At 38.3% G+C, this 16,288-nt stretch overlaps 1 protein-coding gene across 1 annotated transcript; it reads left to right on the plus strand.

The window, feature by feature from the left end:
- The first annotated feature begins 570 nt into the window (after positions 1–570).
- On the plus strand, positions 571–3,901 carry LOC110798803 (NAC domain-containing protein 89). The gene is made up of 4 exons (XM_022003994.2): positions 571–1,358; positions 2,361–2,614; positions 2,701–3,003; positions 3,265–3,901. The coding sequence occupies exons 1-4, from the start codon at positions 1,136–1,138 to the stop codon at positions 3,682–3,684; spliced, it is 1,200 nt and encodes a 399-aa protein (XP_021859686.1). The 5' UTR covers positions 571–1,135; the 3' UTR covers positions 3,685–3,901.
- Positions 3,902–16,288: the final 12,387 nt, after the last annotated feature.

Here is a 16,288-nt window from a genome sequence, read left to right on the forward strand (position 1 = left end):
AGACTCAGAATGTGTATGAGTTTATCCACGGGCCTGGTTCCAATTCATTGCACCACTTTCTTCGGACAACCTTTTATTTTAATTTGTTCGGTAACCACCACACTATTCCAAATTCCAAATTCCAAATTCCAATTATACCATATTGCCAACAATCAGCCTTACTGCAGGGGCAACTTGCATCCTGTCCAATTTCCCAGCTATTTCTATTAAGAGGATAAATACACTAACATGTGATCGTTGAGTTGTTGCACTTATTAGTTATTACCAATTAGTTTAGGATAAAACTCTAAGATTTGATAGAGGTAGTCTGTTAAATTCTTTTACAGATTTGTAATAGATATGAATTTTAAAATACAATTTCTACTCCGTATTTTGTTAAATGGTAAAAATAATTAGTGAAATTTGGTTAGTGATAAAAGCCAATTTAACTCTATCCTTGTGACAAACACGGTTAGTTCAGTAAACACGGTTTACCGTCTAACCCTGTTTCCCCTAGTGGGCTTCATACTCCCATACTTAAGGATGGATGGTGTAATAAAATACGGAGTAGAATAATAGGGATCCTGGTTATCCCGTTGGACATCTGGGTTTCCAGAATTCCAAATGTCACAAAAGGAGGAGACTAAGCTGATGGAGATGGAGATGGAGATGGGCGTGGAGAGGTGGACACGTAGAAAGGCGCAACAAATATAGAACAAGAGAGAGGAAGTGATAAACGAAGCCCTTCTCAATTCCCATCTATCTACTCGTAATTGGAAATTTCCAACGGCGGCAACTCATAGTAATTTTTAATGACGTCAGCAATCGCCTTTCCAAATGAACACCTGAAAAGTGAAAAGTGAAAAGTAAATCAGATACTGTAGAACCCCAAGGTAAGGCGGCTATCTACATAACTTGAAAGTTGAAACGGCAGGGGGGCAGCTGCAGAAAATATTAATATTAATTTAAATTAAAAAATAAAAAAAACAAATCCCCAAATAGTTTGAATACTTGATCAATACGAGTACTCCTCCGCAATCACACAGAACCAAAGTTAAGCATCCTCAAAAGATTCTCCAGCTCTTTCTCTCAGATCATAAGTAAGCATATATAAGGAATAAGCTAGCATATATAATCAATCACTCAATCAATCTAAATGGATGGTGTTGATAATGGCAATATTGGCAATAATACATCAATATCGAAGGAGGCAGAGAGGTCAATAGCCGCATCGTCAATGTTTCCAGGGTTTAGATTTAGTCCAACAGACGAAGAATTAATATTGTATTATCTCAAGAAGAAGTTGGATGGCTTTGACAAATGTGTTGAAGTCATCCCTGAAGTTGACATCTGCAAGTTCGAGCCCTGGGACCTGCCTTGTATGTTCTTCCTTACCCTTTTTTTTTTTTTTATTTTTATAATTCTACTTTGATTATGTGCTACGGAGTAGTTCCCCCCTACCTAGCTTATATGGAGTACAGAGTACTTCATAAATTAGAAAATAGTTAGTTTTTTTTTTGGTAATTAGAAAAAACTAGCTGTGGTGGTTGATACGGAACAGAGCAAGGAATAGCTTTCCTTAATTTGTTAGACAAGTTAGAAGCACTTGAATGAGAAGTAACGAATATCTTGGTTCTTGGAGATTAATATTACGAAATTTCAGGAGACCATAAAGCTACCTAATTTCTACAGGTAGATAAAGCACCTTAATTTGGTTTCAATTTTTACTCTGTGTTGCTATAATAATAAAATTAGAACAACTTATATCGTTGATGAACAAATCGAATCAACAATTGTCCAAAACCGAGTTATTTTAGTGTTGATTTTTTCTTGGAAGCTATGAAAGTGGCTGGGTACTGGCCGGCCTATAGGCGCGCTGTTTATGTCCACCAAGACCGCGCCACTCTCTTTACTTTGATAAATAATAGTACACCAATAAAGGAAAGTGATGGTTTTCTACTGCATGTACACCTAGTATAAGGTATATTGTACACCATGCTTTTCTATTGGTTGAAATGACATATTTATTATCTTTTTTTCTCATTTTTTAGTGAGTTTGATGATGTGTCTACAAATTAATGGTATTGTAGATGAGAATCTTGTACACTAGGTGTACATATAACCTTTTCCGTTTTCTACCGATAGTTGGACAATTTCCGGTCTACACTTTTTCACTCATTTTCTTTGCTTTCCTCAACTAGAATTTCCAACACGGACTCCGTAACACACTTAACTTGTTAATACACCTCTCCATTTTTACAAATAATTCAATACTAACTATTTCTCAAAAACAAGTTATTGTTTGGAGCACTTGGTGTATTGTGTGGCTGTTTATTGAAATAATCCGTATTTATTAAGTGTTACACTATCCCTTATGGCAGCCAAGGCTATCATCAACTCAGATCAGGAGTGGTTTTTCTTCTCCCCTCGTGGTAAAAAGTATCCAAATGGTTCACAAAGTAAGAGGGCAACTCAGATTGGTTATTGGAAAGCTACTGGCAAGGAGCGTGCTGTTAAATCTGGTTCGAATGTCATCGGTACAAAGCGGACTTTGGTATTCCACATTGGCCGGGCACCTAAAGGCGAGAGAACTGAGTGGATAATGCACGAGTATTGTATGTCTGGAAAGGCTCAGGTTATTCTTTTTTCTAGCTTCATTATCGTGTTACACTACTAGCTAGCTATATTAAAAATCTTACTGCATTAATTGTTGTACTATAGGACGCGCTGGTAGTGTGCCGCCTTAGGAGGAAATCTGACTATCAAGCCATGAATGGTGGTCCAAATGGAGAGATTCAATCACCAGATCCGTCATCGTTGATGGCTAGTAGCGGGACCTACTCAGGCTGTGGTATTATGGAGCTCATCAATACATCGGCCAGGGACAAGTTAGTTGCTGAATGTTCTTTTAAGAAGTCCAGCAGCAGTCATGACTCTCATTCGGTAGAGCAGATGGATTCTGCATCTCAGTCGGATTGGAAGGCCAAAGATGAAATTATCCAACCAGAGTCTACAAGTAATAACGTGAGTGTACACACTTTGGTTTATATACATGCATGCACTCATATATGATAGAGTATAAAACTAATCTTGGGGTTTCAACCATCAGCTGGCGTTTGATAGAGTATAAAACTAATCTTGGGGCTTCAACCAAAAGCTTAAGCTGATGGTTGAAGCCCCAAGATTAGTTTATACTCTATCAATATATGCAAGTATTTCAAATCAATCAATTGCATGCTGCATTCAGAAGCTTGTATCTAAATAGCTGATTGTGATTGAATGCAGCATGTTGGCAATGAAGATGACTTATTTGCTGAGATATTGAATGATAGTATCATTCAATTGGATGAATGTCTACCCCCTGCAACAATTGGTGTTCAATCTATAGTAACCAATAACACGACCGTGCCCATTGTGCCACACTTACACAACAATCCTCCACATCAGTCCAACGTTCAACGAGTACACCCCTCTCAAGGAACGGCGAATAGAAGAATAAGACTACGAAAACTAAGAAGATTCAGCCCCTGTAAGGACGAGTTGGAGGAAAGCTTAGGTGAAAATACGGTGAGCTCCAAACCAAAACAGTTAACCAAGGGTCGAGGATGGGCGAGGGTACTAAATAATTATGCTCGTCTATATGTAGTAGTCATTACCATGGCTTTGGTGATTCTGGCCTATACCACTGCTCCTGCATACTATTAGTAATAACATAAGGTGTAGTTGAAATTCTTAGTTAAGTGCAATTTGTTATTCTCAGTTTGTATGTAGTAAGGGACCAGTGCAGGCTGGCAGGGATAATCTGGGATCGGATCTTATTGTATAAATTATGGTCGATTTGGGCCAGGCTAAAAGCTTGTTTGGTTCACATAAAAGCAAAATAACGGAGAGTGGCCCAGATTTTTGGCTGCATACATATGCATGTAGAGCTGGCTGCATATGAGTTTTTATCGACGTCGTGAAACAGTTAAAATTGAACACGATGATAACAAAAAATGAACATGAAAAAAAAAAATCTTAATGCTTCACTTTTGGGAAATAATAATTTAGACTAACTGTTGAGTAATGAGGTTTTGATGATTGTAAACTAATGATGATTATCTATTTAACATGTGTGTTAAGATTCGCGCAGGATGTACAAGTTATGATTGAAACAAGAAACAAGTAACACGAGCAATAAGAAGTTATTGTTCACTAAAGTGAAGATGGCTACGTCATACATGTTGTTTATATTGTTTATATGCAAATTAACATTTACATTTTCATGTGGTAAGTATAGTGACAAAGGAAGAACGAAATGATACTTTATATGGTCCAGCAGGAACAACCAGAAAGAGATCAGAAACTGTGTATCAGAGTTCCTAGTTGTCTGACTGTTCATGTTCCTAGTCACATGTACGACATGTACTTGTATGCGTTAATAGAGCTTAGGAGTGCATATAATACTTTCATATTTGCATCCTAATATATTTGTTATATTGTAGGTAATAGTCCATATTGGGATAAGTTGTTTATTAGACGTAGGATTTTGCATTAGTCTAGGTCTCTCATATTATCCTATCATAAGTACACATAGTTGTATGTGCTTAGGACTCTTCATATAGTTAGATATGCATTAGGAGTCTTCTAGGAATGCATATCATAGCTGGTGTCATTTATCATATATTATGATGTATTGTATACGGTTTAGGAGTCTAAGAGTTTTAGTTTGCATAAGCATTTTAGGAAAGATTAAATGCTTAGAGTTTAAGCTTTCATAATTAGTATTATGCATAATATAGGACTGTTTAGATTCACTGTATTTTAGGTATTTGAGTCACATAATATTTTCCATACATATTAAAGTTCTTATTAGGGTAGGAATATTATTTATGTATTAATATATTATATTCCATATTATCTTATGTGTATTTTAGTCAAGCAAATATTATAATATATGATTTATGCATATCTATCATACTTGACTCAATATCTAACGTGGTTTATTATGCATGCAAAGAAATGATAAATGACGTGTGTAGGTAAGACTTTGAAGAAGACCCAAAGACTTACAGGAAGAACGAGGATTCAAGAGTTAGAGAATCCAAGAGAAGAGAAACTTGGACTCGAGGAGAATTAAGAGTACAAGTACAGAGAAAGAGAAGAGAAGAAAATCTAGTAGCATTAGTGTGCTTAATAGATTTGTCTTAGAAACTGAATGTTCGGAGCTGGTGGAACAACGTACGTGGAACAGTGTCAATGACGAGGGTACTGGTCCTAGTCTGCACATAGTATATAGGATTGCATGAGTATAGTATTTAGATCACGTTACCTTAGAGTTTATGTCCTAATAGAAGTCTAAACATAATAATACTAAGTCATGTACTATAAGGAGTTTTAGTATAGTTAGGATTATGTGTTTGATAGTAATTAGGATTGCATTAGTTAATGGTTAAATAACGTTTATCTTATTTAAGAGTCATGATAGGAAAGGAGTGTCGTTTAGATAGAGTTTTCATTAATATATCTACTGCATAAAGAGTTATTATTCGATCATATGTTTGTTAGAGTTTTAGGATAAAAGTCTATCATGATAGAGTTCTATTAGGTCTAGGATTCCTAAATAAAAGATAAACATAAAATATATCTTCTAGGGTTAATAGGTAACATGCATCACTATATATACTGCATTCATAAGTCTAGGAAAATTGTCTGACTTAGTGGTGTTACGTGCTTAAGTTAAATCTACATTATAACCCACGTCAGTACCGTCAGTTCCTGTTCCACATACGTAGTTCCTGCTCCAGCAGAATTTCAGATTCTATTTGTTATTCTATCTTTTATACTTGAGAGTTGGGAAGGGGTTTGAGTGAACCTTGTAATTGAGAGAATCAGCTTGAGTCGAGCTGAAGAATTGAGAGAGAAGATCTCTAGAGAGATCATTGAGAAGGAACGGTCGAGGGACTGTTCATAAGGGAGTTGAGTTTAGGGAACTGTGATTTTCCTAATTAGTAAAAGGGTTTAAGTCCCTACGGGGCCGTGGTTTTTCCTCTCTATTAGGGTAGAGAGGTTTCCACGCTAAAATCTCTCTTGCAATCTCTTAATGTTTTTAATTCCGCGAAAAAGTAGATCCAACATCTACAAACACTAATTCACCCCCCCTCTTGTGTTGTTCATCTAAACTAACACTAACTAAGTAATATTAATTAAGAGACTCTTGCACGTCCGCACAAATTTAATCAATACGCCACAGTTCGGGAGTAAATTATCATTCGAAAAATAAACAAATAAAAAATATGAGTATTGATGAATTGTTTTTCTTCTTCTATGTTCCGCTTTCCTCTATGTTTCTTTCTCTCTCATCTGCAACTTTTCTCCATCTTAATGGTTCTTATTTGCCCCTTTTCATCGATAAATTTTCTACCACCAAATGCAAACTGATTGAGTTCACCAACTTCTCCTCCACTTCTTCTTCGACTCTGTCTTTTTTTGATGCTCAAGGATCCAAGAGTGTTGGATCGTATACATCAATGGTGAAGACGGTATCTTCCATTTGGACACCGTACAAGTCTTCTCCTTTGCCCGTGACTTCAGTCATAGAACAACTAATGTCGAGTGGTGGGGCGTGGATGACTATTGTCACTCCGTTATGATTCATCTTAACCATTTGATGCAGAGTTGACGCTACACCTCCTAAGTCATGGAGCCATGGGCGTCCAAGTAGGAGGTTAAACGTGGGTTTGATGTCCACTACTTGAAATTCCGTAATTCGTCCTACAGGCCCGGTCGGGATTGCAAGTTTGACTTTGCCATGTACCGTTCATTTCGAATTCTCATAGGCTCTTATTCCTTGTTTAGATGGCTGAAAGTCACTGTCTTTTATTTAGGCCTAGGTAGGAATCGAGCTGTGCGGAGTTGGAAAACGTTTATGGTTGAACCGTTGTCTACCAGTCCGAGAGGGATATTTTGGCCTTTGCATCCGATTATCAAGTAAAACGCCTTGTTATGGGCGCTTCCTTCTTTGGGCAAGTCTTTTTCGGTAAAGACCATTGCCCGGTCTTCTAAGTCGCCAATGTGAGGGGGTCGAAAAATATGACGGGGCGCCTCTAAAAGAGTATACGGCCCGCACGACTTTTCCCCTCTAGACGTGGCAAGCATATTAAGTAAATAGGAACTAACTGTGGGCGCTAGCCTCTTTTTTACTAGTCTGTAGGAATCGCCATTCAGTTTTACAACAACATTGAAGAAAACTGACAAAATCCGATTATCGTGATATGCCTGGAATGCAAACATATTTGACTCACAACGGCCATAGGTTCCCTTGTGATCCTTGTTGTGGAGATCGCTCAACGTACATCCATTGGAATAGAGATTGAGAGTTCAGAGGACGTTTATTAATACGGGGAGTGTCCAGTATTAGCCCACGCGGCGGTCCTTACTAGTTCAATGCGATGACAAAAGGGACATGCGTTATGCTACATTACTAATATGAGTTGATTTTAATGCACATATATTTACTAAACAACGGTGATATAGATTGATTTAAGGAGCTTAGCAATAATCAGATTTGTGCAAAGATTATCTTATTAGGCGTGATTAAATAAGCGGTTAAGTGAGCAGATTTATATGGTGATGAAAGCTGTAAAAATGTAGATTTCAGGTTACAGTACAACGTAGGTTATACTGCGGTTCTCAAGAACACTAACCACATGACTTTTCTAACTTTCCTTTTAACTTTGGAACCTTCCGGTAACTGACTGACTGCGGGGTGGATTCTTTTAGAGTTTTGTGTGTTTAGGCTAGAGATTGGGTCAGAACTTCAACAACGTCTGGACTGAACTGGGCAATCGTGCGAGCAATGTCTAGTTAACAGTGTGTTAATACGGCAGACGAATGAGAATGCGGGACAGAGAGAAAAGCTTCGGCCAATACTCAAGCTTAGGGGTTTGGTTTGGGTTGGGATTGTTAGTCAGTCACATGTTGTTCGTCACGTTTAGGAAATCTTAGTGAAGCATTGTTTGGTTTCATCATCAAACACACCGCTTCGGGCGTAGGGACAAATGTAGGCATCTATAGGGAAGAACAATATCATTAATAATCAACCCTACGACAAATATAAGATAAAATATATCTGCATACCACATATTCAAAGAAAATACATAACTGTTACAATCAAAACAATTACTATTCTGCATCCTAAAGCACATCTCGTACTCCACCGGTTCTAGCTTGACGCGAGCAGTGCTTTTTGATGATTTTGCATCTTTCCAAGTAGAGCTCTTCGCAATCTGCGCACGAATTGTTCTGATCGACGAGTTGATGATAAACCCTAAACCTGTATGAATCCAAATCTCCTTCCCAATTATTGAAACCCTAAAAAAATTACCATCCATGGATGAAAATCAAGAACCTAGAAAACTCTAGGAAAAACCCAAATAAATTGGGAACAACCCAAGAATAAATTGAGAACAAATCAACAGAAAAGAAACCAAAACAAGACAAAACATGAAGAGAAAACAATGAAAAGCAAGAAGAAGGGTCGAAAATAGTCTAATTTTCGAAGAAATTAACCTACTTTCGGCAAAAACGGCCAAGAAAACTGAAACCCTAAAAGATGAGAGAGAAGAGAGAAAAAGGAGAGAGAGAGAGAGAGAGAGAGAGAGAGAGAGAGAGAGAGAGAGAGAGAGGAGCGGTTATGATATAGTTGCATGTGAACATACCCTTGGAGCTTTATTATTAGATTGATTGTGTAACATCAATCAATTGATTTGTTGACTGGTATAAATTAAATTACCTTAAGTGTTTCCTCCATTTTATGGCTTAATTGATGACCAATTAATAACCTTTCATTCTTGATTAATCTTTTCGGCCTATTTAAAGGCTATTGATTCTTCCTCTAAAGGCACAAAAAATTTACATATTCATCCTCTATAAAAATGAAAACACAAACCCTCCATTGTTCTGGACATTGTTCAAGAGTGTTCTCAATCTTCGTATCCGTCCACACCGAAATGCAGAGTCGTGTAACCCTGGGGGTTGATTGTCATGAGTGTTGTGTAGCGGGGAAAATTCAACTTTAGAGTAGTGATTGGTGTCACGCCACAATATAATTTCAGATAAGTCATTCTAATTTCATCTACTATTAGTCATATCTCCTACAAAATTAACGTTGCGCGGGTGGAGGAGGAGGAAGAGCAGCGACACGACGTGGCAGCAAAGTTCAGACTTTAGAGGAGCAGAAAGTTATGAAAATGTTCAAGAGTGTGAGTATTGTGAAAAATGGAGATCGGGGAGGGGGAAAATAAAAATGTTGAAGAGGGTAAGTGTTGTGAAAAAAAAAATGTGAGTTTTAGTTTTGTGTTGCTTTGAATTAAACAAGAAACACTTGAGTTCAAAGTAGCGCTTGAACTCAAGTGTTACTTGTTTCTATTCAAAATAGTATTGGTGAAAATGTCTTTTTAATTTGGTTTTTAGTGCCCTCAAGTGTTGTTTTTTTTATACTAAATGATCATCATTTGAGCTTTTTTCTACTAATGTGTGTATCATTAATGGCAATGTTGTAATATTGAGAAAAATAGAGCTCAATTCTCGTTCGTCCTTTCCTCCCATGTGACGAACTTCACTATCTCCTTCTTCCTTCTCTCTCCCTTTTCCCTAAAACTTGATGTTATGCAAAGAAATTTTTATTTATAATTTAAGAAGAGTCAAATAATATATTTATTTTAAAATGAAAATGAATTTGAGTTTTAAAAAGATGACAATCGGCATATAAAATATTAGTATAGGTAGTAACAACGTATAGCGTTGGCAAATGTGATAAGGATTATAAACTTGCATACAAAATAATTTTTTTTACCATGCCCTCAATTTTTCTAAAGATATATAGCAAAACTTGATTTTATCTTATATGGTTAAAAAATATCTTTTAAATATTTTATTAAAAACGGAGCATAACCTTTTTTTTTAACGCATAACTGGGATTATATTATATTAGAAAGCAGGTTCTACAACAACCGTCGGGTGATCCAAAAACTTACATCCCGACGGAATGACGTTACAATCAAACCTACGAAGGCTCAAAAGGCTATACAACAAAAGGTACCAAAATATTCCCATCACAGCTTACAACCCTTCGAGAAATACAATTATGCTGGGGGAACCAAACCCAACCACCACCCGGCTTAAGTCGCGCCTGCTCCTGCTGCGCCATCACCCACCTGCTTCTCCCTGTGCTCCACATTCGCGGTGGCGCTGCGAACAGGAATCGTCGTGATAACCGTCGCCGGAATCGTGCCAAACATGATTGAGGTGGACACCACATCACCCTCATCCTCCTCAGGAGGAGCCTCCAAGTCAATAGGTGTAGTGGAGCTTGTGGCGTTCAACAAATGCAACTTCTCTACATCATCCAGTTTCTGCAATTCTCCCTCATACGCCATAGTTGCAAATGGTGGAGGGGTTAAAAAAAACTTTGTGCCCCACTGCCATCTCGACCGCAAAGCATGCTAACGAATGAGCCACCTTGTTTTTGGCTTTGGGGATGTGCTTGACCACGACAACATTGAACTTCGCCATTAACCCTGCCACATCGACCAGAACCGGTCTCAACTCATCATGATACGATTCACTGGCAGAGTCAAGCATGTTGGCTAAGAGCTGCGCATCCGTTTCCAATTCCAAATTCTGAATACCAAAATCAGCTGCCATAATGAGCCCTTCCCGAACCGCATACAACTCCGCTGCTAGAGGGGTAATCGCATTGAACTTACTAGCATAACCCATATACCATTTGCCTGTGGCTCCGCGAAAAACCCCTCCTCCACCTGCCTCGTTCTTTGCCTTCCAACTACCATCTGTATTTAATTTCAAGAACTCATACGCTGGGGGCCTCCAAATTTGGTCGCGCTTGCTCACCTGTGCTTTCCCTTTACCCTGCAGTGCTTTGTTAGTATCCAGTAAATCCACATAGAATGCATTATAAACCGAGAACGACTTAAACATTTTATGATCAAAGACAGCCCTATTGCGAGCCTTCCATATGTGCCATAGAGCAACACAAAAAATGATCGACCAAGCAGACCCTTGATTCAAATTAAACCATAACCAATCCCCCCATCCCAAGCTGAAAAAAGTGTGCAACTGAATCCTGTGATTTGGAAGGAGACGAGTAAAAATATAATTCCACAAAATACTAGAATCCCCACAATCCCTAAATAAATGGATGTGATTTTCAGCCACTAAATTGCAACGAGTGCAATTGGGAGAGATATAATCCAGCTTCAAATGCAACATCTCAGCCACCGGCAAAATCTCATGACAAGCATTCCACAAAAGCATTTTATACTTAAAAGGAACTTTAATTCTCCAAATAGACTTCCATTGAAAGAGTTGCGAAAGCTGGGTATGAGTGTCATTATTCTGAAGCTGAAGGAAATGAGCAGACTTAATTGTGAAAACACCATTCTTAGTATAAACCCATCTAGTGAAATCCTCCACATTGGAACAAGTGGCTAAAGGGACCAGCCTAATCATATCACAAATATCAGGTGGTATGAAATGAGACACTTTAGTGAAATCCCATGTCCCATGTCGAATAATATCACTGACTAAGAAGTGCGCTATACGGTCCGGAATATCCTTATTTATCAACTTGTACAGCGGTGCCGATCCTACCCAATGATGATACCAAAGTGACGTAGAACGACCATTCCCAATACCCACTATAAGCCCCTTTTGAAGCAAAGAACGACCCTTAAGAATATCCCTCCACATGGGGGAATGGTGCGACCCTGGAATACAGTCGAGAAAATTACCCCTTCTAAGATATTTCTCATTAAAAAGTCTAACCCAAATCTTTCCCGAACATGTAAGCATTTTCCATCCCAATTTGGCCATAAAAGCTAAATTCCACTCTTTTAGTCGTCTTATTCCCAACCCTCCCATCGAAAGAGGCTTAGTAACATTAGCCCAACTCGTACGAACCATAAACCTAGACCTATCCACCTTATTCCACAAAAATTTCCTACTTGATTTCTCTAAACTATTTATAACCCGAACCGGCAACAAAGAGGTTTGCATATTGTAAAGGGGATAAGTATTAAGCACCGATTTGAGTAAAGTGCACCGCCCCGCCATATTTAATAACTTTGCTTGCCAACCTTTAATCCTATCCATAGTTTTATCTAGCAAGCCCACAAAATTAGCGATCTTCAATTTATTCGGCCTAATATCTACCCCTAAATACTTGCCGAAGGAAGAAGTCACTTTCAGACCATGGGGATTTGCAATAGAATTCCGAACAACATGAGACATGTGAGTTGGAAATATTAAACTGGACTTTTTCAAATTAATTCTCAACCCCGATATCTCCCCAAACCCCTTAAGAACCTCAAGCATACTCCCCATGTTTTGAGGCGTTGCATGCCCAAAAAGGAAAACATCATCCGCATAAAAAACATGAGAAATTTTAACCGTCCTAGAAAGAGTAATCGGCTTCCAATGACCTAAGTCGACCTCATTTTGAATAAGCATGGAAAGCCTATCCAGACACAACACAAAAATGTAGGAAGAAAGAGGGTCTCCTTGACGAATACCCCTAGACGGACAAAACTCTCTAGTTATTGCGCCATTCCAAAGTGAAGGAAATAATGCCCTTGGTCCAAGTATGCATTCTATGTTAAGTCTAATAAATGCGGTTCAGTATTAATTAACAAGTTAATAATTCAGTGAGATCAAGTGAGCTGAATGCCTAGCTAGAGGCCGCTTCAGTTCAAGTGGAATTAATGATATTAATCCACAGCTTACTCTTGACTGAACCCGTAGGGTCACACAAATAGTACGTAAACGGATCAAGTATTTAATGGCATTAGATACTCCATCTATGGATATTCGGAATCGACGGATCTTGGTTTCAGTGGGAGCTGAGATCGTCACAGGCAAGAAATGAATACTCCGGAAACGATGATATTGCCGGAAACGGAAATATGGATCGTATCGGAAATATAAATATTATCCAAGTCGTAGATGTTGCCGGAAACGGAAACATGGTACGTATCGGAAAATATTATCGGAAATGGAAATATTACCAGAATCGGAAATATTGCCGGAAACGGAAATATTGTTAGAATCGGAAATATTATCGGAATCGGAAAATAATTCCGGAAACGGAAATATTAAATATTTGTTCGAAACGGAAATTGATTCCGGAATCGGAAATATTAAATATTGTTCGTATCGGAAATGAATTCCGGAACCGGGAATTTAATCGGAATCGTATCGTACGAATTAGCATCGGACGAGGCCTGCCGGACGAAGGCCCAGCACGAAGTCGGGCCATCGCCCAGCAAGCCAAACGCGCACCACAAGCCCAGCCAAGGCAGCGCCCAGGCCTACCGCAAGGCAGGCCCAGCGCGCGCCAAGGCCACGGCTGCGTGGGCTGCTGCTCGCACGCACGCGCATGGGCGGCCCTTGTGGCTGCCGTGTGTGTGTGAGTTTGTGTTCATGCATGATTCCTAAAACTATTAGAATTAGTATATGATTAAATTCCTATTCCTAAAAGGATAAATTAATTAATTAGAGTTCTTGTAGGATTCTAAGTTTAATTAATTCGTATCCTACTAGGATTCCAATTCCCTTTCCATAACTCTATAAATACGTGCCTAGGGTCACATATTTTCAGAGATTAATTCAAGTATTCAAAGTGAGTTTTGAGAGAAAAATTCAGCCATATTTCTTACCTAAGAGTGCCGAAAATTCTAGTACCTTAAGGGCGATTCTAGTTGGTCAATCTTAAGGCGGATCCGGACGTGCTGTGGACTATCTACGGAGGGACGACACTTGGAGTCCTAAAGAATTGTTCTTGTTCGGTTCGGGCGCAGCTAGGGAAGGCACGCAACAAAGAGTATGCATCTAAATTATGCTATATGATTATGTGTAAATAATATGTATTCCTGGGTTAATGGTTGTTTCCGCATGATTTATGTAATATCATATGTATCATAACCTAACAGTGGTATCACGAGCCCCTTATTATTTTCATAATCTAAATTGCATGAACATGGTTAAATATTACAAATTTGCAAGAATTAAAAGGGGTGATTAATTTTCGTAATTGTTAATTAATTGCAAATTGCGTTTATTTAATTATACGTACGCAGTTTTTCGGCAGTTTCTTCGTTACTCATCCAAATCGAGTGATTTTTGTGTCAATTCCGCATGTAAAAGGCATTCTAAAATTTTGACAAAAATAGTCTATTTCTGCCGAACCCAGAATTCTCAAATTCGAAGCCTAACTATGACTTTTCGAAGGTTTTAGTTTTTCGAATGCAAAATTTCGTAAATTTAAGATGTTAAAATTAAATATTTGCGATTCTTGTTGATAAATCTTGAATTTTTGATTGACCTACTGTATATGTTTAACAAGTTTGAATGCCTAGCCTTGTTAATTATGCAATCTAATTTGTAATTATGATTAATTTGTTGAAAATTAGAATAATTTAGAATTAATTTGATTTTCATAATTAATTATAATTTAATTAGATACCTATGATTAAAAACCACCATAAAAAATTGTAAATTTATGATAAATTTTAAATTTTTATGACCTAGACTTGAATCCATAATAATCGGAAATCAATTGGATAATAAATTTTCGATTTTTTGCCCTAAAATTATGAAATTAATATTATTTATTAATTTGTCATTAATTTTAAATATAAATTTTAATTTTTATGCGATTCGTTCATATAACTTGCACGCACAAAGCAATAGACGCTTCGTGTTACCCTTAAGGGGTGTTGTATAGTGCGGGCATACGACGACGAGCAAGGGAGCTCGTCGCCCGTGCGGCACGAATGCAATGAGCAAGGGCATGGTGCACGAGTACAAGGCAGCAGCCCTGCCTTGTGTCGTGGGCCACGAGCTATGAACAAATGGGCATGGGCGAAAGGCAAGCCAAGGCAGTCGCGTGTGGGCAGCAAGCGAGCTGCGCCACGACGCGCACTGCCTCGCGCAAGCGCGCGCAGCGAGCGCGCAGCGAGCGCTAGCTCGCGTGCCACGAGCGCTGCGCCCAGCGTTGAACGCGCGCAATTGCTCGCGCGCTCAGCGAGCGATGGCTCGCGCGCACAAGCGAGCGATGGCTCGCGCGCACAAGCGAGCGATGGCTCGCGCGCACAGCGAGCAATGGCTCGCGCGCACAGCGAGCGATGGAGCGAGCGCAGCGTGCGCTGGCGAGCGCGCACAGCGAGCGATGGCTCGCGTGCGTCGAGCGCTGGCGCGCGCACAGCGAGCACCACAGCGTGCGATGGCTTGCGATGGAGATGCAGCAGCTATGCGACGAGCGCATAGGCTGCGCGCACATGGCCAGCAATGGCTGTGTGCGTGCGGCCCATGGGCGTGCAATGCGTAGGGTGTTTGCGTTGCGATTAGATCGTTTTGAATGTTTAATTTGAAATTTTTCAGTTTACGTAATTTTAATTAATTTTAAAATTAATAATTTAAATTATTTTATTGGATTTTAATTTTGAATATTATAATTATAATAAATTTTATTTATTCTAATTATTTTACTAAAAAAAATTAAAATCATGAATTAATTTAAATACGACTGAAATTAAATTAAACTTTTTGGATTCAATTATAAATTTATATGAGCTTTAAATTTTAATTAAATTTGTATGTTTCCGGTTAGACTAGAAATACATTTTTATGTTTAAAATTAGTAAAGCATATGAATTTATTGGTTTAAGTGGGAGCCCTTTTAGTCATAAAACTCTTGATTAGGTCTACAAATCCTTAAGGTTAAAACAACTTGATTAGAATTAATAAGGACTGAATAATTGGTAGATTATTGGTGCCCTTGATTAATTGCTGCAAATGTTTACGTGATGCATAATGTGTTTTACTAACCAGCTATGTGGGCCATTCATGATAATGAATGGGTGAATGGTATATATATATATATATTGTATATGTACTGTTTTGCAGGTTATGAAGTGACTAGTATGGCCCAAATAGGATAGAAAATATGGTCTGCGTACCATTAATTTGAATGTAATTGGTCTAAAGTACCAAAGTTATTTTTCAATTCAAATATGGTCTGCGAACCATCAAATAGTTGTAATTAGTTATAGCTTATCCTATTTGAAGAAAATGGTGCCTCCCACGGAGATTTTCAAGACGGACTTTGAAGTCAAAGCTTCAAGATGAAGTCGGGCCATACTAGATCACATTTATCTTATGCATGCTTTAAGTTATTTATTACTTTAAATATGTCTTAATTATGCATATTATTGTGGCTTGATTATGTTGCATGATTAAGGATTTTAGTTCA

Source organism: Spinacia oleracea, chromosome 5 (genome assembly GCF_020520425.1).
Source record: "Spinacia oleracea cultivar Varoflay chromosome 5, BTI_SOV_V1, whole genome shotgun sequence".
In the NCBI taxonomy this organism is placed as follows: Eukaryota; Viridiplantae; Streptophyta; class Magnoliopsida; order Caryophyllales; family Amaranthaceae; genus Spinacia; species Spinacia oleracea.

Coding starts and splice junctions, on each gene's coding strand:
- LOC110798803 (XM_022003994.2), top strand. CDS start 1,136: ATGGATGGTGTTGATAATGGCAATATTGGCAATAATACATCAATATCG. Junction 1,359..2,360: donor CGAGCCCTGGGACCTGCCTT/GTATGTTCTTCC, acceptor CCCTTATGGCAG/CCAAGGCTATCATCAACTCA. Junction 3,004..3,264: donor CAGAGTCTACAAGTAATAAC/GTGAGTGTACAC, acceptor GATTGAATGCAG/CATGTTGGCAATGAAGATGA.